Source organism: Paroedura picta, chromosome 9, assembly GCF_049243985.1.
Source record: "Paroedura picta isolate Pp20150507F chromosome 9, Ppicta_v3.0, whole genome shotgun sequence".
In the NCBI taxonomy this organism is placed as follows: Eukaryota; Metazoa; Chordata; class Lepidosauria; order Squamata; family Gekkonidae; genus Paroedura; species Paroedura picta.
The window spans coordinates 54,122,367-54,148,411 of record NC_135377.1 but is presented as its reverse complement, the minus strand read 5'-3'; the positions used below and the strand labels follow the sequence as shown (position 1 = coordinate 54,148,411).

The window sequence follows — 26,045 nt, the reverse complement described above, 5'->3', positions numbered from 1 at the left end:
CACCCTTAAATGTGTTTACCTTCCCTTTTACCTGACAATTCAAGTAGGCAAATCACTAACAGCCTGGTACACCTAGTCAGCATTCTGTCCCACAATATAGGGATCATCAAGAAATCATTTCACCTATCAGTCACATCCAGGTAATGAAATCATGACCTTGTATCATTTCTTGGGAAATTCATTAAGAATTCACCCAGTGAAATCATAGGTATTGTTCCTACTTTGGGAAACCTGTAGAGTTCTCAAAGCAGACACATCCATTACATTCTATTTTTTTTATCATACACAGACACCTAAAGTTTATTGTTTTAGGGGTTAAGTGCCTGCCCTTACCCTCAAGATACAAATCGTGGTATTTAAGCAGACATTCTGAACCCCAGTGTGTTTCTTGAACATTTGTTGTGAGGATAAAGTGGAAGAGGAAGGCAGATGCACACCAAATCAAGCTGCTTGGAAAAATATAATAAGTCTGCCTGGGCTGTAGCTAATTTCATCACATGTATGAAATTAAACTTTATTTGACTGATGCTGTCTGTATATGCACTCACAAAAGGGAAAGATTATGAAAATTGGGGTTTTAAATGCCATTTCATGCACAATTTTTTCTCTCTTATCTTTGTACAAAAACTAAAACAAATGTACTGAAGATAAGCAGTTTGACTTCTAAGTAGTTGTCTTTAATGAAAAAAATCATGCATGGTGTAGCAGTCAAGAGCTGCAGACTCTAATCTGGAGAAATGCGTTTCATTCCCCATTTCTCCACATGAAGGCTGCTGGGTGACCTTGGGCCAGTGGCAGCTCTCTCAGATCTCTCCCAGCCCCACCTACCTCACAGGGTAGCTGTTGTTGCGGAAAGGGAAGATTGAAAGGGAAGCCGCTGAGACTCCAAGTTAGAGAAAAGTGGGGTATAAATGTATACTCTTCTTCTTCTGACCCTATGCACGTTGTCCACTTTATCCCACTCTAGTCTTCCTTTTAAGGAAAAGGGGGAAATGTTGAAAACGCGTTTCCAGTCCACTCCCACCACCCATGCTTTCCCCAAAGCGCCGCTCACTGACTTCACCCAGGCCCTCTGACGACACTGCCGCCTCAGCAACTTCCCCACGAGCAAGGAGAGGAAGCTTTTTTACGGCTGACTTTGCAGCCAGTAGGCAGCAAAGGCGCCCAGCTGCTCCCCGCCCACCCGCGGGAGGCAAATGGTCCCAGGGGTCTCCACCGCCAGGGCCTCCCCAACCTCGAAAGAAGTTCCCACCCTGCTGGCCGCCCGAGTGGGGAGCCCCGCTCGCCCCCAGGAGAGAGCCAGGCAGCGACTCTGTCGCTTAGCAACCCTCCTTCCTTTTGGTCTTCACCGGCCGGAGCGCCTGCGCTGCTCGGGGGAGTGGGCGGGACTACAGCGCTGTTTCCCCTTCCGGAGGGTCGCTGGCTGGCGGCGCCGGTTCCCGTCAGTATGGTAGCCACGAAAAGAGAGCGGCGCAGCCTTCTATGGGCGACTGGTATGGGCGGAGAGGGGGCGGGATGGGAGCGGCCGCGGGGGGGGGGGGGGGGCTGGGTTAGCGGGCGGTCGAGGTGGGCGGAAGCCGCTTGGTTTCCGACTTGACCACCGAGGGGGGGGGGGAGTCTTTGGAGGCGTGTCGCTTCGGAGGCGCCTTCCTGAGAACTGGCCCCTTGGGCTTGTCCGCCTGCGGTGGCAGCGCGTTCGCAAGAGAGCCGGTGCGAGGGGCAGCGTGGCGAAGCCCTTCTTAGTCAGTGCCCCCCCCCCCCCCAGTCGCGCATCCTCCACCGGTGAGACTGAGGAGGGCGTCCAAGTGTCCTCGAGGGGTACTGTGGTGGTTGTTAGTTGCGAAGTCGTGCCCAACCTATAAATGCCACTTTCAACTGAGCATTGGGTATGAACCGGTGGTTCTTGGCCATCATTTTTTTTGTGGGGGGGGGTACTCATTTTTTAAAAATATTTTCCTGTTGACAATGCCCTTGCAGGAGAGCAGCTTGGAGGTTATTAAACTGGGGGTTTGTGCCATGTGCAACCTGGGATTAGGCTATATATTATAAGCTCCTCCTACACAGTTTCCTCTGGATGTAATAGTAGGGCAGATCTGCAAACCACATTTCCAGCAGGAACCCATTCGAATTGTCATTAAGGCATTATTTATTAGCCTTGTTACTATTTCTGCCTGTACAATGTGTGAATAGTGGTCTCCCTATCACCCAATCTGCAATATGGGTAAGTAAAGTAGAGACTGTATTTTAATTTTTTGAAAGCTTAGGGGGACAGAGTTTTAACAAGCAATAGTGCATAAACACATATAACAATTTAAGTTCTGGAGAGAAGGCACACAATATCTAAAGTGCAAATAATAACTATCGTTATTAGTCAAAGCCTTTTTAATGTAACAAGCATAGGGCACCGTTTGCTTTTCTTTACCATGTTTTATGATATCCCCCAGTTTTGTTAACATTCATCTGTCCAGTTATGTGCAAATGCCATTCTCACCCTACTTAATAAATTCAATACCAACGCATACAAACCCCTGCAACTGTTTAAAAAATCGGCTCTTAAGGATAAATGATGCTATATTATTCCTACAACATTCCAGAAGACTGGAATATGGAAAATGTACCTCTTGTACCCTTCATGATACAACAATTTTCAATTTTAAACTCCAAACAATTACATTATTATATAATAAAAAGGATTTGTGCCAGAAATGAATGTCTGTATTTGCTTCTGCTTGGGGATGGTATGGAAGTCTATACAACTGCTGAAGTCCTGCTTGCCTTATATAAGAGGAAAAAGCAGTGCCAAAGAAAATACAAATTTCCTTCAGTCAGTGAAAATATTTTTTAACACTCATAGTAAAAGTCATTTTCCAAAAGATTATTTTGGGGGACACATCTTAGATGCCTGAAGAAACAGAGGGGGAAATAATTGATTGTGTGGACTAGGGCTGCAGGAAGTGAGCTTAACAATGAGTTGAAGAAAAGACCAAGTTCTTCCAGTAGAGCTCGGATTCCCAACTAGGGGTTTGTGTCAGCTTCAGAGAGGATCTGCAGCAGTTCCCCTCCCGCCTTAATGGACTTGGCTATTGCCCTCCCCTCACCCAAGCATTAGTTCTCTTGTGGATTCTGTGCCTGGGAGGTGGAGGGCTGCATGCCTACTCACACCTTAAACTGCTTCCTGTCCGTCTCCCTGCTTGCCCTGTCTGTCTGTTAAAGTGGGTGGTGATACAACTTCTGGTTACATGTCACTTCCAGAGGTGTGGGGGCGTGACAGGGAGGAGTGGCCAGATGAAGTAATTTCTGGGGTTCCCCAAAGCGTGCAAGATTATTTTAAGGGCTCCTCCGTGGTCAAAAGTTTGAAAAAGGCTGCAATAGTCTGATGTGTCAAGAGAGCAATAATGTCCTAAAGTTACAGCTGACTGATGGTGACCCTCTAGAGTTTTCATGGCAAGAGACATTCAGTGGTGTCTTGCCATTCTCTGACTCTGTGTTGCAACCCTGCATCACAACCTTGGCCTTTGGTGATCTCCCATATGAATACTAACCACAGCTGATGCTGCTTTTGAAATTTAACGCGATCAGGTAACCTGGGCTATCCAGATCGGGCTTCTGCAGTGTAGAAACATGAAATTTATTTTGAGGTGCATTAGAAGCCACTGAGCTGGAGAGAGCATTTACTTAGCATATACTATGTGGAAACTAATTCGGGGGGGGGGGGTTCCAAGTTTATCAGATAAAGACATCAGATAAGAGATGAACAAGCACTGTATGCTTTGTTTTATATTATAGACCAGGATATCTTTTTTCTTTTTCTTTCTTGTTCCTCCCTTATCCTGGACAGTTGCAACATTTATCCTAGCTGTACATTCCTCTTTTGTGGAAGACTTAGATGACTCGTAAGTATGCATTATATTTGTTATGAATTCTGGCATAAGTTTGTGTGTTCAACCTTTCCAGTTTTGAGTTTTGTTTTTTAATGTCCAGGCAACAGCAAGGCACCTACTGAACTACAAGTACATTATAGGAAGCACATTTGTGACATTCCTGGTAGTAACATATATGAAGCATTGGAGGGTAGGTTAGCTGTGAGGCAGGGGAAGAGAAGGAATGCAGAAAGGAGCCCTGAAACTGTTGGTGCTGCAAATGATTTTTACCACTGAATGATCCTGCTGGTCCTCTGTGTGCGTGCAAAGAGAGGCAGAGGATATGGTGTCTTTGCTTTCTATATATGTGCTCTAGCAGCAGGTCCTTCCACAAATGAGTTTAAAATAGCTTTATAGGACTTTGACTCATTATGGGCTGACAAACACTGGATTAAGTGTTTCTTTGCAATCATCTCAAGGAGAATTGTCTAAATTTTAATTTTAATGAGAGGTGTTTTATATGCAAGTATAAGGTAGTTTCCTAAAGCTGTAGTGCAGATAATTATTTAATTTATTGAGTAAAATAGGGCTTACTTCCAAACCTGCCTAGGATTTCTTCCTAATGCACCTAGCATGGGGCAGAACACATATTTTGCTCACATATTTTGTACATTTGGGCCTTTTGTGCAGTAGTTACTGAAACTCCCAAGAGCATATCTAGGGGATTCTACATATATGATTAATTTGAAAGTATGCAGTCCCTTGAGTAGTCTCAAAAGTCTAAAAATAGTATGAAAATTCCTTTCTCCACTGTCTTGTTTCAGTCTCTAACTTTCTTGATTACATCTATTGAAAAAAAACAGTCACAAACAAATTTCTGTTTATTTTACAAACTCGTACAACAAAATTTGAGTCCAATGGCACCTTTAAGACTAGCAAAGATTTATTCAAGGTGTGAGCTTTTGTGTGCATGTACACTTCCTCAGACAATGGAACAGGAATCATAAGAATACAGATATAAGGAGAAAGTAAATTAGTAGCAAATTAGTAAATAGCATCATCATTTCAAATATGCAGTATGATAATGCTAGAAAAGCAAAGCATTCCTTTGTTGTTCACAAAAACATTGGGTCGATAAAAATGTAAAGTTAGTGATTAATGGCAGACGCTTTTAATTAAAAACCATGTTAGACCCATCCATCTTCATCCCGGCATGGAGGCATCCCCACAAGTGACAAGACATGCTGGGTTTGTTTTCCTGTCATGAGAACAGTGAATTAGATTCTAAATAGCATTACATACTTATAACACATATCTACTTGAATCATAGAATTGACCTTTACTCCATCTTCAAAGAGCCTCTTGTGGCGCAGAGTGGTAAGGCAACCGTCTGAAAACTTTGCCCATGAGGTTGGGAGTTCAATCCCAGCAGCCGGCTCAAGGTCGACTCAGCCTTCCATCCTTCCGAGGTCGGTAAAATGAGTACCCAGCTTGCTGGGGGGTAAACGGTAATGACTGGGGAAGGCACTGGCAAACCACCCCGTATTGAGTCTGCCATGAAAACGCTGGAGGGCGTCACCCCAAGGGTCAGACATGACTCGGTGCTTGCACAGGGGATACCTTTACCTTTACCATCTTCAAAATGCTGGTTAAACTATAAAATAAAAGTTTAAAAGACTTGTATCCAAATTCCTGCAAGTGGAAAAAGTTAGAAGACGTGGGTTTTCCCTGCCTTTCCCTGCTTGAGCAGCCCCGTGGATCATGGGTGCTGCACAAATAAGGGATTATGCTAATAAAGGCCTTGACAAGTTTTCTTTGGACCAAGGAGTCCCAATTCATCCATACCTAATATAGTTTCCTCTCATATTATGCCAGTTTAATGTTGCATGTATGTTACAAATGGAGCTGCCAACTGGTGGAGAAAAATGCCTGTGCCTTTAATAGAGAGATCCTATTAGTGCAGCCTTTTTCAATCTTTTCACCTTTGAGAAACCCCTCAAACATTCTTTAAAGGTAAAGATATCCCCTGTGCAAGCACCGAGTCATGTCTGACCCTTGGGGTGACGGCCTCTAGCGGTTTCATGGCAGACTCAATACGGGGTGGTTTGCCAGTACCTTCCCCAGTCATTAACGTTTACCTCCCAGCAAGCTGGGTACTTATTTTACCAACCTCGGAAGGATGGAAGGCTGAGTCAACCTTGAGCCGGCTGCTGGCGTTGAACTCCTAGCCTCATGGGCAAAGCTTTCAGACAGCTGCATTACCACTCTGCGCCACAAGAGGCTCTTCAAACATTCTTTAGGCTATGAAAAATCCTGGAAGTGATGTCAGCCAGCCACACCTCACTGCCACACCCCTGGAAGTTACATGTCACCAGAAGTGACATCACACAGACACTCCCAACTGATGTGACATCACACTCCATCACCCCCCCCCCTTCCCAACATCAGAAACATCCCAGTGGCCAACTCCACAGGCCCAGGAATAGGGTTGGAACACCCCATGCCACCTGCCCAATGCAGTTAAATTAAAATGAGAGTACTTACCTCTCTGTTCTCCAGTCGGTACCATGTGCAATGAACCTCATCCAGCAAGGGTTTTTATGACTGGTCCCTGACCTGTCCACACACTCTAGACCCATTATTGGCAACCAAAGGCCCTGCAGAATTGTGGTAGCTTGGGCAGGGCTCTGATCTCTTCAGGAAGTTCATTCCACCAGCTCTGGCCCTGGTTGAAATAAAACGTGCTTCTTTGGGGCCAGGGATCACCAGCCAGTTGGAATTGGCGGGGTGTACAGCCCTTTGAAAGAGCCTCTTGTGGCACAGAGTGGCAAGGCAGCAGACATGCAGTCTGAAGTTCTGCTCATGAGGCCGGGAGTTCAATGCCAGCAGCCGGCTCAAGGTTGACTCAGTCTTCCATCCTTCCGAGGTCAGTAAAATGAGTACCCAGCTTCCTGGGAGTTAAACAGTAATGACTGGGGAAGGAACTGGAAAACCACTCCGTATTGAGTCTGCCATGAAAACGCTAGAGGGCATCACCCCAAGGGTCAGACATGACTCGGTGCTTGCACAGGGGATACCTTTACCTTTTAGAGCCCTTTGAATGGAATAGACAGCGAGGCGATCCCTGGCGTATACTGCGCCCAGACTGCATATGTCCTTAAAGGTGATTACCAAGACCTTAAGCCTGGTTAGAAGCTTATTTTGATTTTTCCAAAAAGAAAACTGCTGTTATTGGGTTAAATATCCTGTGTTTGTTAGATGGACCTAAAATGTTTCGGATAAGCGCTGGGTATGTTTGTTGGTAATTTCACTGTGTGAGTTGCAACATTTGAAGGAAAACTCCATGGCTGTGCGGATTCTGAGTACATATGCTCATAGTATATGACTGAAATTGTGGTATATAACACTTGCCTTCTAATAGTACATTATACTGTAGAAATATTAAAGCATAAGTAGAAGGATAAGTCAAAGTATTGCTACAAAATTATAAACCCCTTTTTAAAACCAAGATAATGTGGAGCTTTTAATTCTTCCCATATTCTCCATCTAGGTATATACACATCTGAAGGAAGTGTTTCCATCTCTCTAACCCTTCTTTGAATAATTCTGTACTCTTCAATTTACACCATGTCAAAACAGCAGTTTTGGCATCCTCGAGAAACTCAAATCATGTTCCTTTTAAATGTTCTTTAAGTGTTGGGAACAAAATAAAATCTGAAGGGGAAAGATCAGGGTTATAGGGTGGATGGGGTAAGGTTTCCCAACAAAATGCCATTAGTTGCAGTTACCGTTGCAGAATATGCAGATGCATTGTTGCATCACAACTTTCCTGGCCTTTTTTTCACCAATGCAGTTTTCAGAGGTTTTTTTAAGGCACTCTAACGAGGCTAAGAAAAGATTCAAATGAGTAGCCGTGTTGGTCTGAAGTAGCACAATAAAATCAGAGTCCAGTAGCACCTTTAAGACCAACAAAGATTTATTCAAGGCATGAGTTTTCGAGTGCAAGTCTGAAGAAGGGTGCTTGCCCTCAAAAGCTCGCGCCTTGAATAAATGTTTGTTGGTCTTAAAGGTGCTACTGGACTCTGATTTTATTGAGGCTAAGAAAAGTGTGCCACTGAGAGTGCAGCCATGCACTCATTACAAAGACATGTTTAAGCATGTTTTGCTCAGAATAAAAACATGCATGTATGAACTGGAACTCTGGGGCAATACTTTTTGATTTACGGTTGTACACCTTGTTTCTCTGCACTATTGTAATGAGTTCAGCATACAAATGGTTTTTTGGGGAGTGTTTCTGATTAAGATATTTCTGAATTATCTACAGTTGGAACCACCTTGCATGTTAGTATATGCCATTAGGCATATATGCCATGTGTCTAAGTTGGTGGCAGTGGGCTGACAAGTTTCAGTTCCCCTGTAATTGACATGGCATGCATTGTCATGCTCATACAATCCATTCTTTACATATATAACAACAAAATATGTCTACACTAAAAATGTAGTATACGTAATATTACATATGAATTGGGCCTTAGAATAATTTAAGGACTAGATGAGGTCAGTGTTGAAAGATACATGAACAGAATTTAGTAATATGATAAGACTGTGGTATTGAATTGCTCTCTGATTTGAATTGTATATGGGAAATCAAAAGATATACACTTAAATTATTTTTCTGCTTTAATCATTTTTAATCATTAATATGCTTGGAATGCACTGCCCTTTGAATCTGCTCGGTTACATCTCTTGTAGCCTAAGTCCTCTATATTATTCTGATGTTACTGTTGGGCTGTTTTCCCGCTTAGTATCATCCCCCCTTCCACCCAATATTCGTTAATTAAAAATGGATGCCAATGTTTTAAAGTTATGGTTGTGCCTAAAATGAACACAGTACTGTGCATATATAGCTGTTTTCAATTTAGGCACAATACAATTTTTATGTTGTATTATTGATATCTTTTCAGCTGTGAAATATGAGAGTCATCAACGGTACAGAAACTGTGCTCCATCTTACAGTTTATTAAAATAAACAAAGTCCATCTCTGCTAGAAGCATTCCATTGTTATATTTCATTTGATTTTGTGTGTGTTTTTTTAAGGTTTAAAGAAAACCGTAAAAATGACATTTGGCTTGTGGATGTGAGTATAAAGAGTGTAAAGATCCAAGACATGTTTAAACTACACAATTCATCCATGTTTATCTTAATTCTCTGGGAATGCTTTAAAAATACAGATACAAATTCTTTTTACTGTATGCTAAATATAACGCTAAGTTTTTGGACACTAGAGAAATCTGACATTGTAGGATAGGTGATCTAGAAATTAAGTTGCCAGTCAGTTGAGTATTTGTTGTGCAGATATATTGTAAAAGAAAAAAAATCCCCCAAAACAATGAAAATGGTAGCTGTACCCTGAAATGCTCCTTGAGCATTTATGTATATGAAACAGTATGCATTTATTTTAACGAGTTGTGATTTTTTGTATAAATACTGTTGATTTGTGTATTTATAAGTGTTCTATTCTTACACACACATAAAAGGTTATTCCAACAAATGAGTTTCTCAAGTTTAATGCAAATAAGGCTAATGTGGAGATTCTAAAAACATACTATTAAATGAGACTATCCTCTCATATTTTGAAATAAATCTTTAGCCAAGAAGACAAAAAAATCCCTTTTTACCATCTGGCATCTAATATTTTTGTATGTAGGAGATGGGAAAGATTAAAATGGAGGACATTATCCAGCTATAAAGATACTGAGTTAGGTGCTATTTCAAGAATAATCCTGGAGTGTTTGGGAATAATCCCCTAGAGTATCAATGTGGAGCCCTAAGCCATTAGAGAATCAGAATAGTAGATGTATCTAGATTATAATTACAGTAAACGTTTTTCAATTTTAAAAAGTTGTAGAGCTGGGAAAAGTATGGTGAAGAGCAAAGGGAACCATCAGACTTGTTATATCTGTTCAGTACTATAGAAGTTAGAAGTCTAATATAGAAAAGGGACTGATGGAGTAGATTTCACAATTAGTGGCTTAGAAAAAGAATAGGAAAAACGTCACAATCTTCTTGCACTAGATCATAAGGTACTCCTTTAAATTAATTTGGAAGGCAAAAATGCTTCTGTGCACATCCAGTTATGTGTGCAGAATTCACCAGTGTGATTGCCAGAAGATACAGGCAAATTGTTACAGGAATACCTGGCTATTCTACTTGCAATGAAGAATGCCTGAGGTTTGTTAAACCACAGTGGTAAATTTCCTTAGTCCTGTCTTCTGATGAAACTATTAATAGTGCCATCCTTTGCATTCTACTTTGCTGGGAACCAAGGTTTACACTATTAGTCTCTGTTATTTGTCTTCAGGACTTAAATAGACAAGTTGAAGTTGCAGAGGAATAAAAGAAACAAGTGTATAGAAATTGCAGATACATGTGTGACAGATGGTTTCCAGATTCCCAATCCTGTTAATTATTGGCTTTTTCTCAGTTTTACGCACCTTGGTGTGGTCATTGCAAGAAACTGGAGCCAGTGTGGAATGAAGTTGGTAAAGAGATGAGCAGCATTGGATCTCCAGTTAAAGTTGGAAAGATGGATGCAACTTCATATTCTAGTAAGTGTGCTGTTCAAGTGATGGTCTCTTGCTCTCTTTGCCATCATGCATAATTATTAGACAAGTTAACTCTATCTAAAATATAAACACAATGGAAATGAACTACACCACACAGTAAAGGAACTGGCAAGATCCCTGGTCCATATATATTCCAAATTGAATGTAACAAAATTTAAATTACCTTCTCTGTTGTCGAGTTGTTGTTGTTATTGTTGTTGTTGTTATTATTATTATTACCATTGCCATTATTTCTGTTTGATATAAAAAACAGAGTTTGATATATAGTTCCTTTATGTTTCATATGAACCACCCTGAGGAGGGTAGTATAAAAAGGTAATAAATAAAAATGAATAAATTTAGGCTGCCAATCTTTGGGATAGAATGGTTTTATGTGGAAATTTTATGGGGTTTTTATGTTGTAAGCCGCCGTGAGTCTAGAAAATGGTGGGATAGAAGTCTCATAGATAATAAAAATACATAAAAAATAGGATTATAAAAGTAGCAGTTTTAAAATGTAGGATGTTTGAAGCTGTATATTAGGATTGCACTCAGAAAAGATACTGGTAAAATGTTTTGCATTATTTGAACTGTGGCAGAGAAAGTAACATATCTGTAAATGATAAAGTACACCACTGTTTTCTTTAGGTATTGCATCTGAGTTTGGAGTTCGAGGCTATCCAACAATTAAGCTGTAAGTTTCACTTTCTGGAGTTGTATATTAACATGCTGATGGCTTGTTACCAACTTTCTACATTCTTTCAAATCTCCTCCTGCACTTTTGGGGTTGTAACTGATTCAGGAGGCATTAAAAATTTGTAAAGTCATATCATACTGCTTTGTACTTTGTGTATTCTTGCATGCCAAAGTGATTAATCTTTCTATTTCATTTAAGTCCCCTTTCCTGCTGTTTGCAGAGTTCTTGAGTTAACAATTGTATGTATGCATTTTTAATTTGTGGTTTGGTTAAAAGAATGTGGGAGAAAGACTAATGGGGGAAGATGAAATATTGTATGCTCATGTGCAAACTACAAATGTTAACAGAAGATTAATAGATGTCATTTTAAATAATGGACTACATTTTGTGGGTTCTGGGCTTTTAGTTATTTTGAAGTGAGTAATAAAAGTTCTTTGAATTGCAATATCTTGCTGCAAAACATGCCCTCTGGCTCCTTAAAATGTTACTGTGTTAATGCTATTTTAAAAGACCTTAGCATTATTCTTCTGCAGTGCTACCTGTGTGGCTTTTCTCAGCAAGAAAGTGTAATTTTTTTTCTCCATTCAAGGTGGATAGAAAAAACATGCAGAACTAGCTTTTTGTGTATGTTTTGGAGCAGGAACAATTTTATTTCGATTGGCTATTTTTAACTTGATGTCAAAATCACGCAGCTATGTTATTGCAGAGGGGGAAGAAAGCAGAAGATGAAAAGCTTGGTGGCTGAAATGTCCTCTGCAAGTATTTGTAAAACAGCTTTAGCCCAGCTGGCAAAAAGAAAAGGCAAGGATGAGTTGGGTTCTAGCCAGTTGCTCCTTGCCATGACTTGATAGCTACATGGAACTAAATGTTCTGATCCTCTGCTGTGCTCTGGGTGACATCCAGGGTTCCATTCTGTCCTGCCCTCCCTTCTCACATAACAGATAATTAGTCCTGTGAAAAGCTGCATTGCTTCTTCCTGCCCCTTCATACCAAGCAATTAAGATTTTGAAAAATCTACTTTTTAAAAGTTTTATAAAGCAGCTGATCCCCACTTGTATCTTTAGCCACTGATTATTTTTTGTTTATACGTAATTTCATTCATTGTGCGAAAAACATGGTAATACAGTACTCAGCCAACCTATAATATAATTGAGACATGGTCAACCGGGATGTTTATCTTTTATTTAGGTTGAAGGGTGACTTAGCGTACAACTATAGAGGATCGAGGACCAAAGATGACATTATTGAGTTTGCAAACAGAGTAGCAGGGTACGTATTTATGCCTTTTATCCAGTTTGGAGCTGTGGTGCTGTTCAGTAAATGTAGGGGCAAGAGAAGGAGGAGGGTAAGCCAGCTCTCAGAAATGGTATAGTTCAGTGTACTCATTGATATAAATTGCTATTAGGAAAATACCAAAGAGGAACCATTATAAAGGAAATCCCTCACCTCTGTAGGTCCACACTGTTTGTTCTTTTGCTCCCCCCCCCCATTATTTTATTCTCTTCTCACCCTACTTCTTCCAGTTCATTTTTCTTCCCTTCCCCCTCCCCTGCAGATCAATGGCCCATTATGCACGGCCGCCGAAACGGCGATTTCGGGTCACATGGAAAACGCAGAGGGGGAAGACGCGACGCATACCGGTTATACACGGGGCGGGGCGCGACGGCGGCAAAACCCAGAGTAACCGATTATGCACGCGCCGATCCGGGCGCCGCTTCTGGTTGCGCCCCGCTCACCCGGAAGCTGCGCTTTCTTCCGCGTTTCACTGACGCGGCTTTTTTGGCGGCATGCACCGAAGCTGCAGCCGGTTGCAGCCGGCTCCGTGCGTTATCCGTGATTTTAGTCGCCGCCATTCCACCCCGAATGTGCGCTAAAACCCCCGTGCATAATGGGTCAATGTGACTTCCACCAGCCTGGTAATGGGGGGTGGAATGGAGTTGGAACAGAAGAAATGCCTGATGTAGTTTCTGGGAAAAGCCTCTACTCACCAACCTTCCAAGCAGCTGATAGGGAGGGGCTAAGCTAAGAACAGAAAGTGTGAGGCATGCTTTCATCTTCAAGTCGAGCATTCCTCCATTGTGTATCCAGCAGTGGCAAGAAGGCCAACCTTGGGGTACCCAGGGCACAAGCAAAGTTCTGCTCTAAGCCCCTATTTCCCAGCTGGGCCATTTCCTCTTCCTTTTTCTCTCCCCTCCTCTGCTGCTGCTGTGTCCACTTCCCTACTACCTCATCCCTCCTTTCCTTTCCACTTCATTTTCTTGCACAGGCAGCAACTTGGGAGTTAGGTAAGTTTGTCTCTCGGTTTTTTAACTTTCCAGAATTTTAGCAAACTCGGGAGTTTCCCAGATTTGTAGAAAAATCTTCTTATGTGCATTGACCCATTAGGCAGATATTTTTTCAAATCACTGTGGGAGCCATGTTCATAATTAGACACAAAGGTAAAAGAGATGCTATGAAATAATGCTTTGGCTTTAAAAACGTTATATTATCTTGTCAAACATATTTGAGCCCTTTAGCCCATTGCTGCTGATAGATTGGTTACCTCCACTTCCCTGTTTCAGCCTTATTCTTGTGATGAATTACTCTGCACTCCCCAGTTTCCTATGATATTATGGACTTCTCACATTGCTTAACACTTCAATTCTTTCTTGAAGAGAGTTCTGATTAGGTATATGGATTTATCACTACAAAGCAGCTTGATTCATTAAGCTCTATATTATTATTTCAAGGTTTGTTGTTGTTAGGTGTGAAGTCGTGTCCGACCCATCGCGACCCCATGGACAATGATCCTCCAGGCCTTCCTGTCCTCTACCATTCCCTGGAGTCCATTTAAGTTTGCACCTACTGCTTCAGTTACTCCATCCAGCCACCTCATTCTCTGTCGTCCCCTTCTTCTTTTGCCCTCGATCGCTCCCAGCATTAGGCTCTTCTCCAGGGAGTCCTTCCTTCTCATGAGGTGGCCAAAGTATTTGAGTTTCATCTTCAAGGTTAACCCCTCGTTTATGCTGTCTCCTATTGTAATACTAGCTAGAAGTGGGTTTTAGTAAAACCTGCACATACCGTAATTAATCAACAGTTCTTGATGAACTGTTTACAATATAACATTTCTTCAGACTTTTCCTTCCACAATTTATCTAACTTGCAGCAGCTCACTCTTGTGAGCTATAAAATGAAACCTGATTTAACGTAACTTGAATCTCTAAAAAGTTACTATGATTATGGTTTACTGCAAGGATACCCAGTATGGCACCCGGGGGGGGGGGGGGACATGGCTCCTACTGACCCTTTTTCTGTCACCTGCTGATGTTTGTAGGGTGGGGTTTTTTCCTTGTTGGTTCTCCACTGAGGAACTAGACGTATGTGCAAGAAAATATTTTGGAACAATATGTAAAAGGCATTCTGTTAAACCGAGGTTCTTCCTGAAATGTTGGCAAATCTGTATTAGAATGACACATGATCTCATTCCCTCACATGTAAGATGGAGCTCTTCAACCAGGTGTTTAGTTGAGGCCAGGCTGTGGAGAGGAATGGTAATGACGATCAACCCCCCCCCCTTTACCTCTCCTGAGATATCTAGCTCAACATGGGCACAACACAGGGAAGGAGGGCTTGGATTGATTTGGGGTGTTGAATTGGGAGGGTGGGTGGGAGGGGAATTTTAAACGTAATATTGTTTTATGAATTGTTGTGAGCCACTGTGAGCCAGCTGGCCTGGGAGCGGTGGCCTATAAAACCAATTGATTAATAAATAAAGTAAATAAATTTTGTGGTTGGCTTTGCCTTCTACGTCAACCATTGTGCTAGAAGTCCAAAGAGTTATTAACATGGAATCATCCTGGTGATTATATCAGTTACTTAATTAGTAAGTAAATGATCCTTCCCTGTTATCAATTCCTGCAATTATTCATGGTTTAAAACATAGAAGGAAATATTGAGGCGAATCACTCCTGTGCACATTATGAAATTATCACTTAGCATTCCTAATTAAGTCTTTAAAGTGCTTCTACCTAGACTCCAGTAGTGATGCAACTATAAATATGGTTACTGAAGTGGTAAGAGCAGGTAGGGTGATGTAACATTTTTTAACATCTCCTTGATACTAGTGATTTAGAAAAATACCTATCAACATTTATTTTCTTTAAATTCTTAGTTTTCTAAGTCAACAAAAATACTTCTTTGAAAATCAGAATGCTAGTAGATTTTGATAAAGCCTGCTGGTATTCCCTTGTATTTTCATCTGACACCTGAAGTCTTAAATTTTGAATGAAAACAAAGCTAGTATATATGCAATTTAATTGATGCTTTAAAATTACTGTAGAATCTTTTTGATCCCTTTCATGTTCTGCTTTTAGGGGATCCAACTGAGAGTGATTTTTACCTTAACTTGCCACAGGTCCAAGATAGATTGTTTTGAGGTTGTGTTAGTCCACCTGTTGATGAGAAAACTACAATCTAACAGAAAAATCCTACTTGTACTATAGCAGGAGATAATTTATGGGAGCATATGATCAGTAGTGAGTATGAGCTCAGGAAGGTAAGTCAGAAAACTGTTTTTTTTCCCTTACTTGCTGACATTGCTCTATATCCTTTTGTGTTCTTCAGGCCTGTTATCCGACCTCTCCCTAGCCAGCAGATGTTTGAACATGTACAGAAGAGGCACCGGGTACTTTTTGTGTACGTTGGTGGGGAATCACCATTAAAGGTTGGAAACATTGTTAAATGTATGTATGTATGTATGTATGTATGTATGTATGTATGTATGTATGTATGTATGTATGTATGTATGTATGTGTATATATGTGTATATATGTGTATATATGTGTATATATGTGTGTGTGTATATATATATATATATATTTCCTTTGTGTACTTCCCAAAGATGCCATACTAGTCAGGACCTCAGTCCTAAATACTTTTTGTATTTGTACTTGTAAATAAAATTGCAGCTTCAGAATGACTTCCTTTATAGGCACTGCAGAGGTAGACAGTGGGTGAATGATACTGATGAGATGCAAAAGAAGAGGCAAGTTGCCATTAAGATTTTAGAAAGAAGACTCTGGCAAACAGATGTGAATGATTACGCTGGTAGATTCTGATACAAGATCCCTGCATGCAATCCAAACTCTTAACAAGAAAGAAATCTTGCCTTGGGGATATTTGTAATGATTTGAGAAAGATAGGCTTTTGAGTGGAAATAGGAGACTGGAGAATAATGTTGATAGAGAGATGTAAATGCAATTAGCAAAGTGTAGAGAATCTCTCTCTGTATGTGCGCTGCTTTTTTTAAAAAAAACTCAGACGTTTCCATAAAGCGAATTTCACTGCACATTCAATACATTATAATCAACAGCCAAAACAACAAAATGTCAAGAAACCAACTTCAACCCAAGATCCCCTGAAACAGTTCTGCTGTGCACCTTTTGTCAATTACAAGAGGAAGGAATAGCTCTCACATCATTGGGCAGCCCATTCTGAAGACATAAAGTCTACAGCCAAAAATACCTATGACTGGGCCTTTAATATCTTAAAGATAAAATTGTGGGAATTGTGAGCAAGGAGAGCATGGTAAGATCTGTCTGGGTTCATAGTGAAAACACAGTTCTTCAACTAAGTGGGTTTCAGCCTCTAAGTATCAAAACTGATACCTGAAATTGAACTGAAAACATTGTTAGCTTAACTGTAAATATTACTGTTCTGGTTGACTTCAGCAAATGAGCTGTTTTCTGGGCAGCCAAGCTTGAAACTCATTGAAGTAATGTAGTGTTAAGGTTATTGTACTATGTACCAGTGTGATCAGGTTTCTGTGCCCAAGAAAGGCATGGCTTCCAAGCAAAATATGGTTGAAAAGTTGCTCCATCATTGAATTGCTTTTCTGTCTACGAGGCTGGGTTCAACAATCCCCCCTGGACCCAATTATGTCAAAGACATCACATCCAAAGATTCAGCGTCCTTAATCAATGTTACTTCAATTTCATTTGGATTCAGCTTCAGCTGGTTCTTCCAGGCATTGCTCAAGGACAGAGAGGCAGTTTACTAAAGAGATCCATGAAATAATTGCCGTTAGCATGATGTGTGATCTCAAACGTCTCATACATAGTAAATAGCATAGAGAACAGAACAGTGTCAGCTTTACTCCTATTAAGTCAAAAGAAAACTGAGTTAACAACTTTGCTAATATATATATAACAAAATATTTCTGTATTTAGAGGGTGTATATTGCCTAATTCCACTTCTCACTGAATTGCTTCTTTCCATGTGGTGTTTGTCCATGTTGGTTCTATAGTCTATAGTAAAACCTGTTTTGAGGACTGAAAGAGGTTATAATGAGGAAAGGAAAACAAAGAATGATTTGTTATTTATGTGAATAAAACCTCAGAGAATCCTGCCTTTCTGCTCAGTTTAGCATCTGCAAGGCAGTGAACAACCTAAAAACCTAAAACCTGTTTTTAAATACACATATATAACTGTTAAAAACAACAATTAAACAAACATCTTTGGAGGGGAAATCCATCATTTTGGTACCACATCTGAGAAGGCCCATTCTCGAATTGTCATCCATCTAGCCTCAGATGATAGGAGCACTTAAAGCAGGGCCTAACAATATGACTATAAGGGTTGAGTAGGGGCATATGAGTGTAGGTGATGATTAAGGTTACTTGAACTGGACCCAGAAGTTAGTTAGTACAGGTGAGTTAGAACAGGTGGAACAAGACTAGAATGATAACCAGTCAGGTTCTGATGTACCAATTGTAGCTTATACTCTGTATGGGAAGTCTCACACAGAGCTTATTGTAGTAGTATGGTCTAGTTATTATCAAGGCATGCACCATAGTGCTCATATCCTTTTTTTTTTTTTTTGCTCACTAAAGCTCACTAATGTCACAGCTGCGCGTCAAAGCTAAGGAAAAGTGCTCCTGTTTACCAATAGGAGGGCCTGAGTCCAGCAACACTCCAAAACAGCCTTTCTTAACTTTTAACCATTGAGAAACCCCTGAAATATTCTTAAGGGCTTCGAGAAACCCTAGAAGTGGCATGACTGTGCAGAATATGGTTGGGAAATGTAGCTGTGTACCCCTCCCCTGGGTCCCCTCCCCTTGTGAACCTCTTCAGGCCGATCATTGGCCATTTTGGGGGGGGGGGGTGACATGGCCATATATGGTCATATCACCAATAAATATCACATTTTAAAAATATATTTAAAAATTAATTAACTCCAACCCATTTGGGAAACCCTTCCAGGGCCATCAAGAAACCCAGTGTTTCATGAAACCCTGGTTGAGAAAGCCTGCTCCAAATCTATAAACTTGCTAATTTAGGGGGGATTGTCCTAATAATTTTTTATTGTATAGGCAAACTTCATAGTCATGTTGTTTTTAAAGAAGCAATGTACAAATTATGTGTTCTTCTGGGAATGTTCATGAAGACTGACGGGCTGCTTTAAAATATCTATTTGTATTTCCACAGGAAAAATACATAGAAGTTGCTTCCGAACTAATTGTTTATACATACTTTTTTTCTGCCTCAGAAGAGGTACTACCTGAGGTAAATTTATTTAAGACTATATTTATTGAACACTGAACATTCACATACTACTGGATCAATGTTCTCTAAAAAAATAAACTAAATAGTTATTCTTATTTGTGTCTTATTCTGCAAACTAAGCAAATCATTTATGGGTAGCAGGAGAATTGTGCATTTAGCTATGGTTCAGTGAAACAATCAGAGCTGACAGCATATGCTATTAAAATTTAAAAGTGAGCTACTTTATTGTCCATGGAAGCTGCACTGTATTTGTCCTTTACAACACTCCTAAAACTTTCAGAGTGCATCATTAGTGGTTGAATTCTCAATTTTGGTTTGAATTCTCAATTTTCTGTGGCATGCTTGAAAATATTATATACTTGGTCTTGTGTGCTGGTTGGGCTAGGCTTACATCTGTTGTGAGGATGATATTATTAGGTCTCTGTTGCCAGTGGAAATAGGTTTAATTTACTTACTGGAAAGTCATAGCATGATGAGAATGGATTGGTATACCTAACTGTCCCCCCCATCTGTTATTTGATACAATTATGTTGTTATGGTCTCTGTAAGCTAGCCTACCCACTATGTCACTCTTGGATTCCAACTAAGAAAATGAGGCCTCTCTGTTTTCCTCTCCCCTGGCACTGATTAGCAAAAGAAGCATGGCAGTGTCTCTTCCTTCATAGATCATAGCTCAGTTCACAGTAGATCAGGCTGTTTGGGTTTTAAGAATGTAGAACTGATATTGTGTAAAAGGGCCCAGGAGGGTCTTTCACTGGCATGATAATGGCAAACTTCATACTTCACATAGAAACTGGATTCATCCAGGTTTGTGCTACTGACAGAGATTAGCTGCCATTGTATGAGAGCATTCACAGAGCTTTACCTTGGTGTCCTAATGGGTAGCCTTAGCAGGCATAGGCTAAAGCCTCTTGTCTATATTACTACTGATTAAAGTGAAGAGACTGCTCACTTGTTTAATGCAAGGGCACCCAGTATTGGTTTACAATGCACTTCATTTGAAAAGCTGTACTAAGCAGTTAATATTGATATTCATACACTTAAAATAATCAATGATATCTGGTTTTGACAGATCCTTTATTAAGTATCTTGATTGATGTCAAATTCCATATGCTGGTAGTTGATGCCAATAACAAGCAAAATTGCAGGTACCGTTTGGGATGAATCTCGCCTCAAAAGAGCAGCCCTTGAAGGATGAGGACCATAAATATGGAACACAATAGAGTACTCGTAACAGTTGGGGAATTAGATGCTTTTAAATAGAATGAGCATATGTCAAATTTTTAACACATTTAATAACTATTGTTATAAATTTAAAATAATGTTTTGTCAATCAAAAAACTGCTTTTAACATTCCAGTTGTAGAAATGTTTGTACTGGAATAGCCACCTGTTATGGAATATCGTGATTGCTTCTGTTGTAGCTGCTTAGGTAACAACACATCTTGACTGCTTGTATCCTGGTGCAGCAGCTTAAGAGTCCAGTTATGTCATAAAGATGGCAGCAGTGTGCTTTTCCTCATGTTAAGCACTAAACAAAGGCTTTCAAGGCAAACCTGGCAAGACGACTCATTATATCTTTGTTCTTTGGCAGTGTAGCTGAGTTGTTTCTATGTCATGGATATTTTTAGTGACTTCATTATACCTTCAGGATTTGTGCATTGTATGAATAGTTGCTGTAATTGTAAACTCCAGGAATCACCCAGTCTGTGCCAACTTGAGATATCATTTTCTTTGTGTCACCTTTCTTGTTTTTAAAAATACTTCAAAAATGGAGTCTTTTCTGTTGAGGATAAAACTGCCAATCCTACATTTTTAATTAAAAACAACAGGTTTCTTCTTTCAAGAAAAATGGATCTTAATTGTGTACTGGAATATAATTCCCGTTGCATTTTCTTTAGATGTGTGAACAGCTTTCTAAACACATCTATTGTTTATCTGCAACATATGATCGAAAACCTGTCATTTGCTTATACTAAGCAGCTCCTCATGCAGTATGCAGTGTTTTTTCTTTGCTGAATGCAGCCTTTGAGTTGGAAAATATGAAAAGAAACAATGCTTTGAAATTAGTTGAAATGTAAAAATGTCTGCGTCTTAAAGCTTTTTGGCAACCCACAAACATGGAATCTACATGTGCGTAGAATTCTTGTTTTATATGTCACTAAAACATTCACTTTTCCCCCTCTTTCAGCATGTGACTCTTCCTGAAATGCCAGCTGTTCTAGTTTTTAAAGATGGAACCTATTTTGTATATGATGGTAAGTTGAGAGTTGTACATATTTGTTGAGGGTATGGTTAGGATTGCCAGGCTTCCTGCTATGGTGCCAGCAGTCTTCTTTGCTTGCCATCACTCCAAGAGGCAGTGGAAGGATTGGGGCAGCACAGCCAGTGTTTGCGTCTGGCATCGCTTCAAGGGGAAACATAGAAGTGACATAGGGTAATTCTAGGAATTGATGGAAATTTGGTGGGTTTACTGTAGAGTTTTTTGTAATTGCTAGAGCTACCCTACATCAGTTCCAGGTGTTTCCTGACACAGAGGATTTACTTCTATGCATATAAGGTGTTACAGCTATTTTTTCTGTAAGAAATCTTCACAGTCGTTAAAAGAAGTTACTGGGGTAAGCAGTGGTAAGACATACATTCTCTCTCCTTTTCTGTTTAGAAATGCAAATGTGGTACCATGTTGTCATGCATTTCAATTATGCCTTACAGCTAGGTAGATTATTCTTCAAATACTTTTATCACCAGAGTCTTACAAGTGTTCTAGAAGTCTGAGACCCCCAAGGAAATACTTCCTTGAATAATATGTTGGAGTGTACTTGTCTGTCCTTAAATGAAATATTGAATGCAGTGAACAACTCAGTGCCTCAAATTAAGATCTTTCTTTTAATCCTTTCCATGCCTGCCTGTCCTATTATTAGTCTGGGAATCAACTTCCTACTTTGAAAGAAGTCTGGTGCATAAAATTAATGAAAACCTTTATAGATTGTTTAATATTTCTGAGGTGTGACATGCTTTTGTTATAATACATTCGTTTTTAGAATAAAGAGAGAATTTGTACATAATTTCCATTTTATGAAGATGTGCAGTTCTACAGCTGTGTGAAACTTTGAGGAGGATGTCTTTTTATATTAATGGATAGTCTTACCTTCCTCTTTCTATGCATATAAAAAAAGAATATGAAGATGGTGATTTGTCATCGTGGATAAACAGAGAGAGATTCCAGGGATATCTAAATGTAGATGGATTCACACTCTATGAGCTTGGAGACACAGGTTAGATGTTACTATCATAAAACTATTGCCATGTTTGTGTAATATATTTCTGCCTTTAACACATTTTAAAGGGTTTGGTTTTCTTAATGTTGTGGCTGAGATCCTTAAAAGGCTGTGTGTGAATACAGATAGCTGCCACCCATCAGTCTCCTTTCTGTAGCCTATGAGATGAAAATACTCATATAATTTAAAGTTCTTTAACTAACTTTCTTGGCTTAAACTCCTCTCCAGTTCATGACAGCTTCCTGTAGGCCACTGGTTCTCAACTTTCCTAATGCTGCAACCCTTTAATACAGTTCCTCATGTTGTGGTGACCCCCAACCATAAAATTATGCAAGTGTTCTTTCACAGAAATTAAACCAAAACTGACCAATGGCGTGAAGATCCATTGTTCATGATTGTATATGAATTGGATTGTTTTTTGGGGTTTCCCAGTTCAGTTCTGCCTCTTTCCCCACCATGCTAATTTCGCTCTTTTCTGCTGTTCCAGACAGATGAACTCTCTATCTCGATCTATCCTGCAAGCCCCCCTCCCCGGCCAAGCTGCTTTCCCTGCCACGACCCCTGTGAAAAGGTTGTTTGACCCCCAAAGAGGTCCCGACCCCCAGGTTGATAACCACTGCTGACAATTTCAGCTCTTGTAGTTCTCACCATATTTTGTAATGTTAAGAATGCCAGGGTAGCTGTAACACATTGTTTTTTCTTCTTTTTAAAAAATCATGTATGTTAGACCCTGTGTTACCTCATAAATGTGATAGGTACAGTATGGAAAACTGAAATTATTTCATAACCTGAATTACTTTCCTTCAGTGGTCTGATACAGTTTCAATCTTCTCTCTGTAAGCACTTCCCTGCTATGATTCAGGATCTTTATGTTGCACTCACAACTGAAAAGAGTTTTATGTTTAATTGATTTAATTTTAATTTCATTGTTGCTGACAAGTGCTTCTTGGAGATGAGAGTTGAATACACTAAAAATTGTTATTTAAAGAAATTGTGTTTCTTTTGTTATAGGCAAACTTGTGGCTATTGCAATTATTGATGATAAAAACTATTCTGCTGAACATACAAGGTAAGTTAGTATATCTGTTATAAAAAAGCAACTGGAACACAGCAGAATAATTTTTAGTGAAATATCAAAAAACACTTATGTAGTCAGAACGCTGTCAAAACGATTGTACTGCACCAAATAGCAAAATGCCTACAGTAGATGCAAGATCCAACTGACCTAACTTGTAACACAAAGGACCATGCTAGGGGAAGGAGTCAGCAGCTAGGAAAGCAAAAGAATTTTATGACCTAGCCCATTCTGGGTGGGAGGTTTACTGTGATAGCAAGCAACCGGGCAGCCAGAAATCCAAGCAGACTGCAATCTTAGGGTCTGGGATTCCAAAGGAGAAATCTGAGCAGAAGCCCTTTGTAATACAGAGGTCTCCAACCTTTTTGAATCTGTGGGCACCTTTGGAATTCTGATCCAGGCAGGTGGATGCTGCTGCAGGATGCACAGCCAACCACAAAACGTCAGGGTGTGAGGTTATGTATGACACTTATAGTCAACATTTCAGTTAGAACCTGTGTTTAACTGGATGCTTTCAAAAATAACTGTGTATATATATGCTTGTATATATACATAGAACAGAACTGGAGGCCACACCAAGGCGAAATGAAGAGAAAGAAAACCGTGGTGCAAAAGGGTCTTTAGTGGTTGAATGACTCTTACTTGTTTCATATTCAGCTTCGTCAGGGGAGATTTCCTTTAAATGCTTTTTCCATTCCTTTCCCTATAACATACAATTCAACCATTAGATATCCTTTTCCTTTTGCACCACTTATTTATTTTTCCTTGTTTTATATATATACACAAATGAAACAAGATAGCTAGCCACATTTGGAATCTTGTCATCGTGATACATAGCAACTATTGTTGCTGGACATCTCGTTTGCCAGTTTCCAGGATCAGTCTGATACATCAATGTGCAATACTTAAGAAGTTTCCTGAAAAGTCTTGGAATGTGGAATTTGAAATATTGTTTTGTTTTGTATTTAAAAATTGACAAGGCTTTTTAATTCTTCCTGGTTTTGTAACTTTACCATCAAACTATCCAAATATTAGACCTAGAAGTCTAGTCTTGTATTTTTTTAAGGAAATTCACAGGCTGGTCGGTTCTCAATTAAGCTTTTCTGTTTCAGTTTGTGTGCTTGAACTTTGTTTTTGTTGTGTTCTGTTGGGTACAAAACATGTACCCAACAGAACACAGCAATAGAGTGTTTTCATAAGAATATGGAAAATGAAATTCTGTGGCAACTAGATTTTCTTACAGGAGTCATTGCATTGGTGTTGCTTGGAGAGGTCCATACACAGAACTAATCTTTTTCTGCAGTCCCCCTGTAGTCTCTGAAGTGAAGCTCCTGAGGCCAAGAGAAAGCCTCAGAAATACATGCTGCTGTGGGAGTTGACAATGGGAAGAAATGGCGAAAGCTCCCTTGTGCATGAGTAACTTTAGCTCCAACCAATTATGTTGTTGCACGGAGGTATTGTTCACATTGTAAATCCTGTGAAATCTTTCTTCTACAGGTTGAAGTCTATTATTCAGGAAGTTGCGAAAGATTACAGATATCACTTTCATAGGTACATGTAGATTTTTACTAACTGTGTTCCTTGTTCGTTGGAATGGCAATTTGGAACCTCAAGATTGAAAAGAAAATAGGTCCTTCACAGCTAATGTAGATCAGTCCAATAAGTTATGGTCAAATTGGTAAGAAGGAGATGAGAAAGCTTTTTCCATGTTTATACATTTGTTTATTGCTGCTATTTAATGGTAGGATCCACTTAATTGTAACTCCCCTGTACATTTGTAGGTCATTTAACCATGTTAGTACTAATTTATGTTTCAGTTAACAGGCACTCAAAAACATAAGCATTAGATCTCCAAGGCAGAAATCCTTCCCTTTGCATTTCTGTTATATATTGGAAGACTTCAGTTTCAGTTGCACAAGTACGTTCTGACAGGGCACTTTTGAGAATAGTTTCTGGTCCCAGAGATGCAGAAGAAAGCATGTTGCCTCCCTTGGGCTTCTTTATAACTAAGGCACTCTGTGAGGACATTAAATTACTTGTAAAACAAATAATCACCGGCTTAGTTGAGTGTCGAGCTAGGTTAAACATAATTCCATGTTGGCCTTAGCCTGGACTGCATGTATTCCATATCTAGAAAATCCAAGTTCTAAAAAGCGTAATTTGTATACCTTCTTCCAGTTCCACAATTTGTTTGCAACTTTTTACTATTTAATCTTGACTGAGGGATATAATTACCTTTTATTGCCCTGTACTGAAAAGTGTTATGAAAAGAAATCTCTCTCTTGCTTATGAATTGTCCCCATGAATTACACAGAGAATTGGCAGGGTACCAGGTTGCCACCCACCACTCTGCAAGTACCAGAAATACCATTAATTCCCCCTGGCTTTTGAGGCTCAGGCTACATGGGATGGAGGCAGAGCAGCTTGCTGTAAGTGAAAACAAAGCATGGGGTGGGAGATAAACAGACTTATTTAGGTTCACATAGGAAAGAACGTGGGAAATCAGGAGCAACACTGGAAAACTCCCAAAGGGCTTTATTTTCCCGAACAATATTAAAATTACTCATGATTTGCTGGACCATCCCCATTAGGCGATCTTGTAACCCTCTTAACTGGAAGAAGCAACAGTTCTCTTTATCTTTATTGAATAGACAGCAGCAGAGATGGGGAGAAAACAAGAAGGAAGATTTCTCTTTTCTAGCACCCTAGATACTGTCATTTCTCGTTTGGCTTAACTTAGGGTCTATTTCTCCCTTTCATTTTGACTTTTAGTAATATTAATCACTTTAAGATGTACAAATTTTCTATATTCTGGTAGATATTGGGCAAACAACATGATTTCTTTTTAGAATGTGTGGTTCTTTCACCTAAAGCTATATTCAATTCAACAAATATAATTTTAAATTAAATTGCTTGTGACTTGTCAATATCAATAGAAAACTTTAATACCTTATCTGAATATTCATAAGTGCATTTCAAAGTATTTGT

The 26,045-nt window shown here is 39.7% G+C and overlaps 1 protein-coding gene across 1 annotated transcript in view; it reads left to right on the top strand.

The window, feature by feature from the left end:
- Positions 1–1,335: 1,335 nt before the first annotated feature.
- TMX3 (thioredoxin related transmembrane protein 3) overlaps positions 1,336–26,045 on the top strand; it is a 31,170-nt gene continuing 6,460 nt past the window's right edge. Inside the window, exons 1-12 of the mRNA XM_077352861.1 lie at positions 1,336–1,493; positions 3,839–3,893; positions 8,959–8,998; positions 10,346–10,469; positions 11,115–11,160; positions 12,352–12,432; positions 15,766–15,865; positions 18,628–18,705; positions 20,896–20,962; positions 21,881–21,979; positions 22,994–23,051; positions 24,555–24,608. Of these exons, the coding sequence (XP_077208976.1) occupies positions 1,448–1,493; positions 3,839–3,893; positions 8,959–8,998; positions 10,346–10,469; positions 11,115–11,160; positions 12,352–12,432; positions 15,766–15,865; positions 18,628–18,705; positions 20,896–20,962; positions 21,881–21,979; positions 22,994–23,051; positions 24,555–24,608 (848 nt within the window). The 5' untranslated portion in view covers positions 1,336–1,447. The remainder of the gene's footprint in view (positions 1,494–3,838; positions 3,894–8,958; positions 8,999–10,345; positions 10,470–11,114; positions 11,161–12,351; positions 12,433–15,765; positions 15,866–18,627; positions 18,706–20,895; positions 20,963–21,880; positions 21,980–22,993; positions 23,052–24,554; positions 24,609–26,045) is intronic.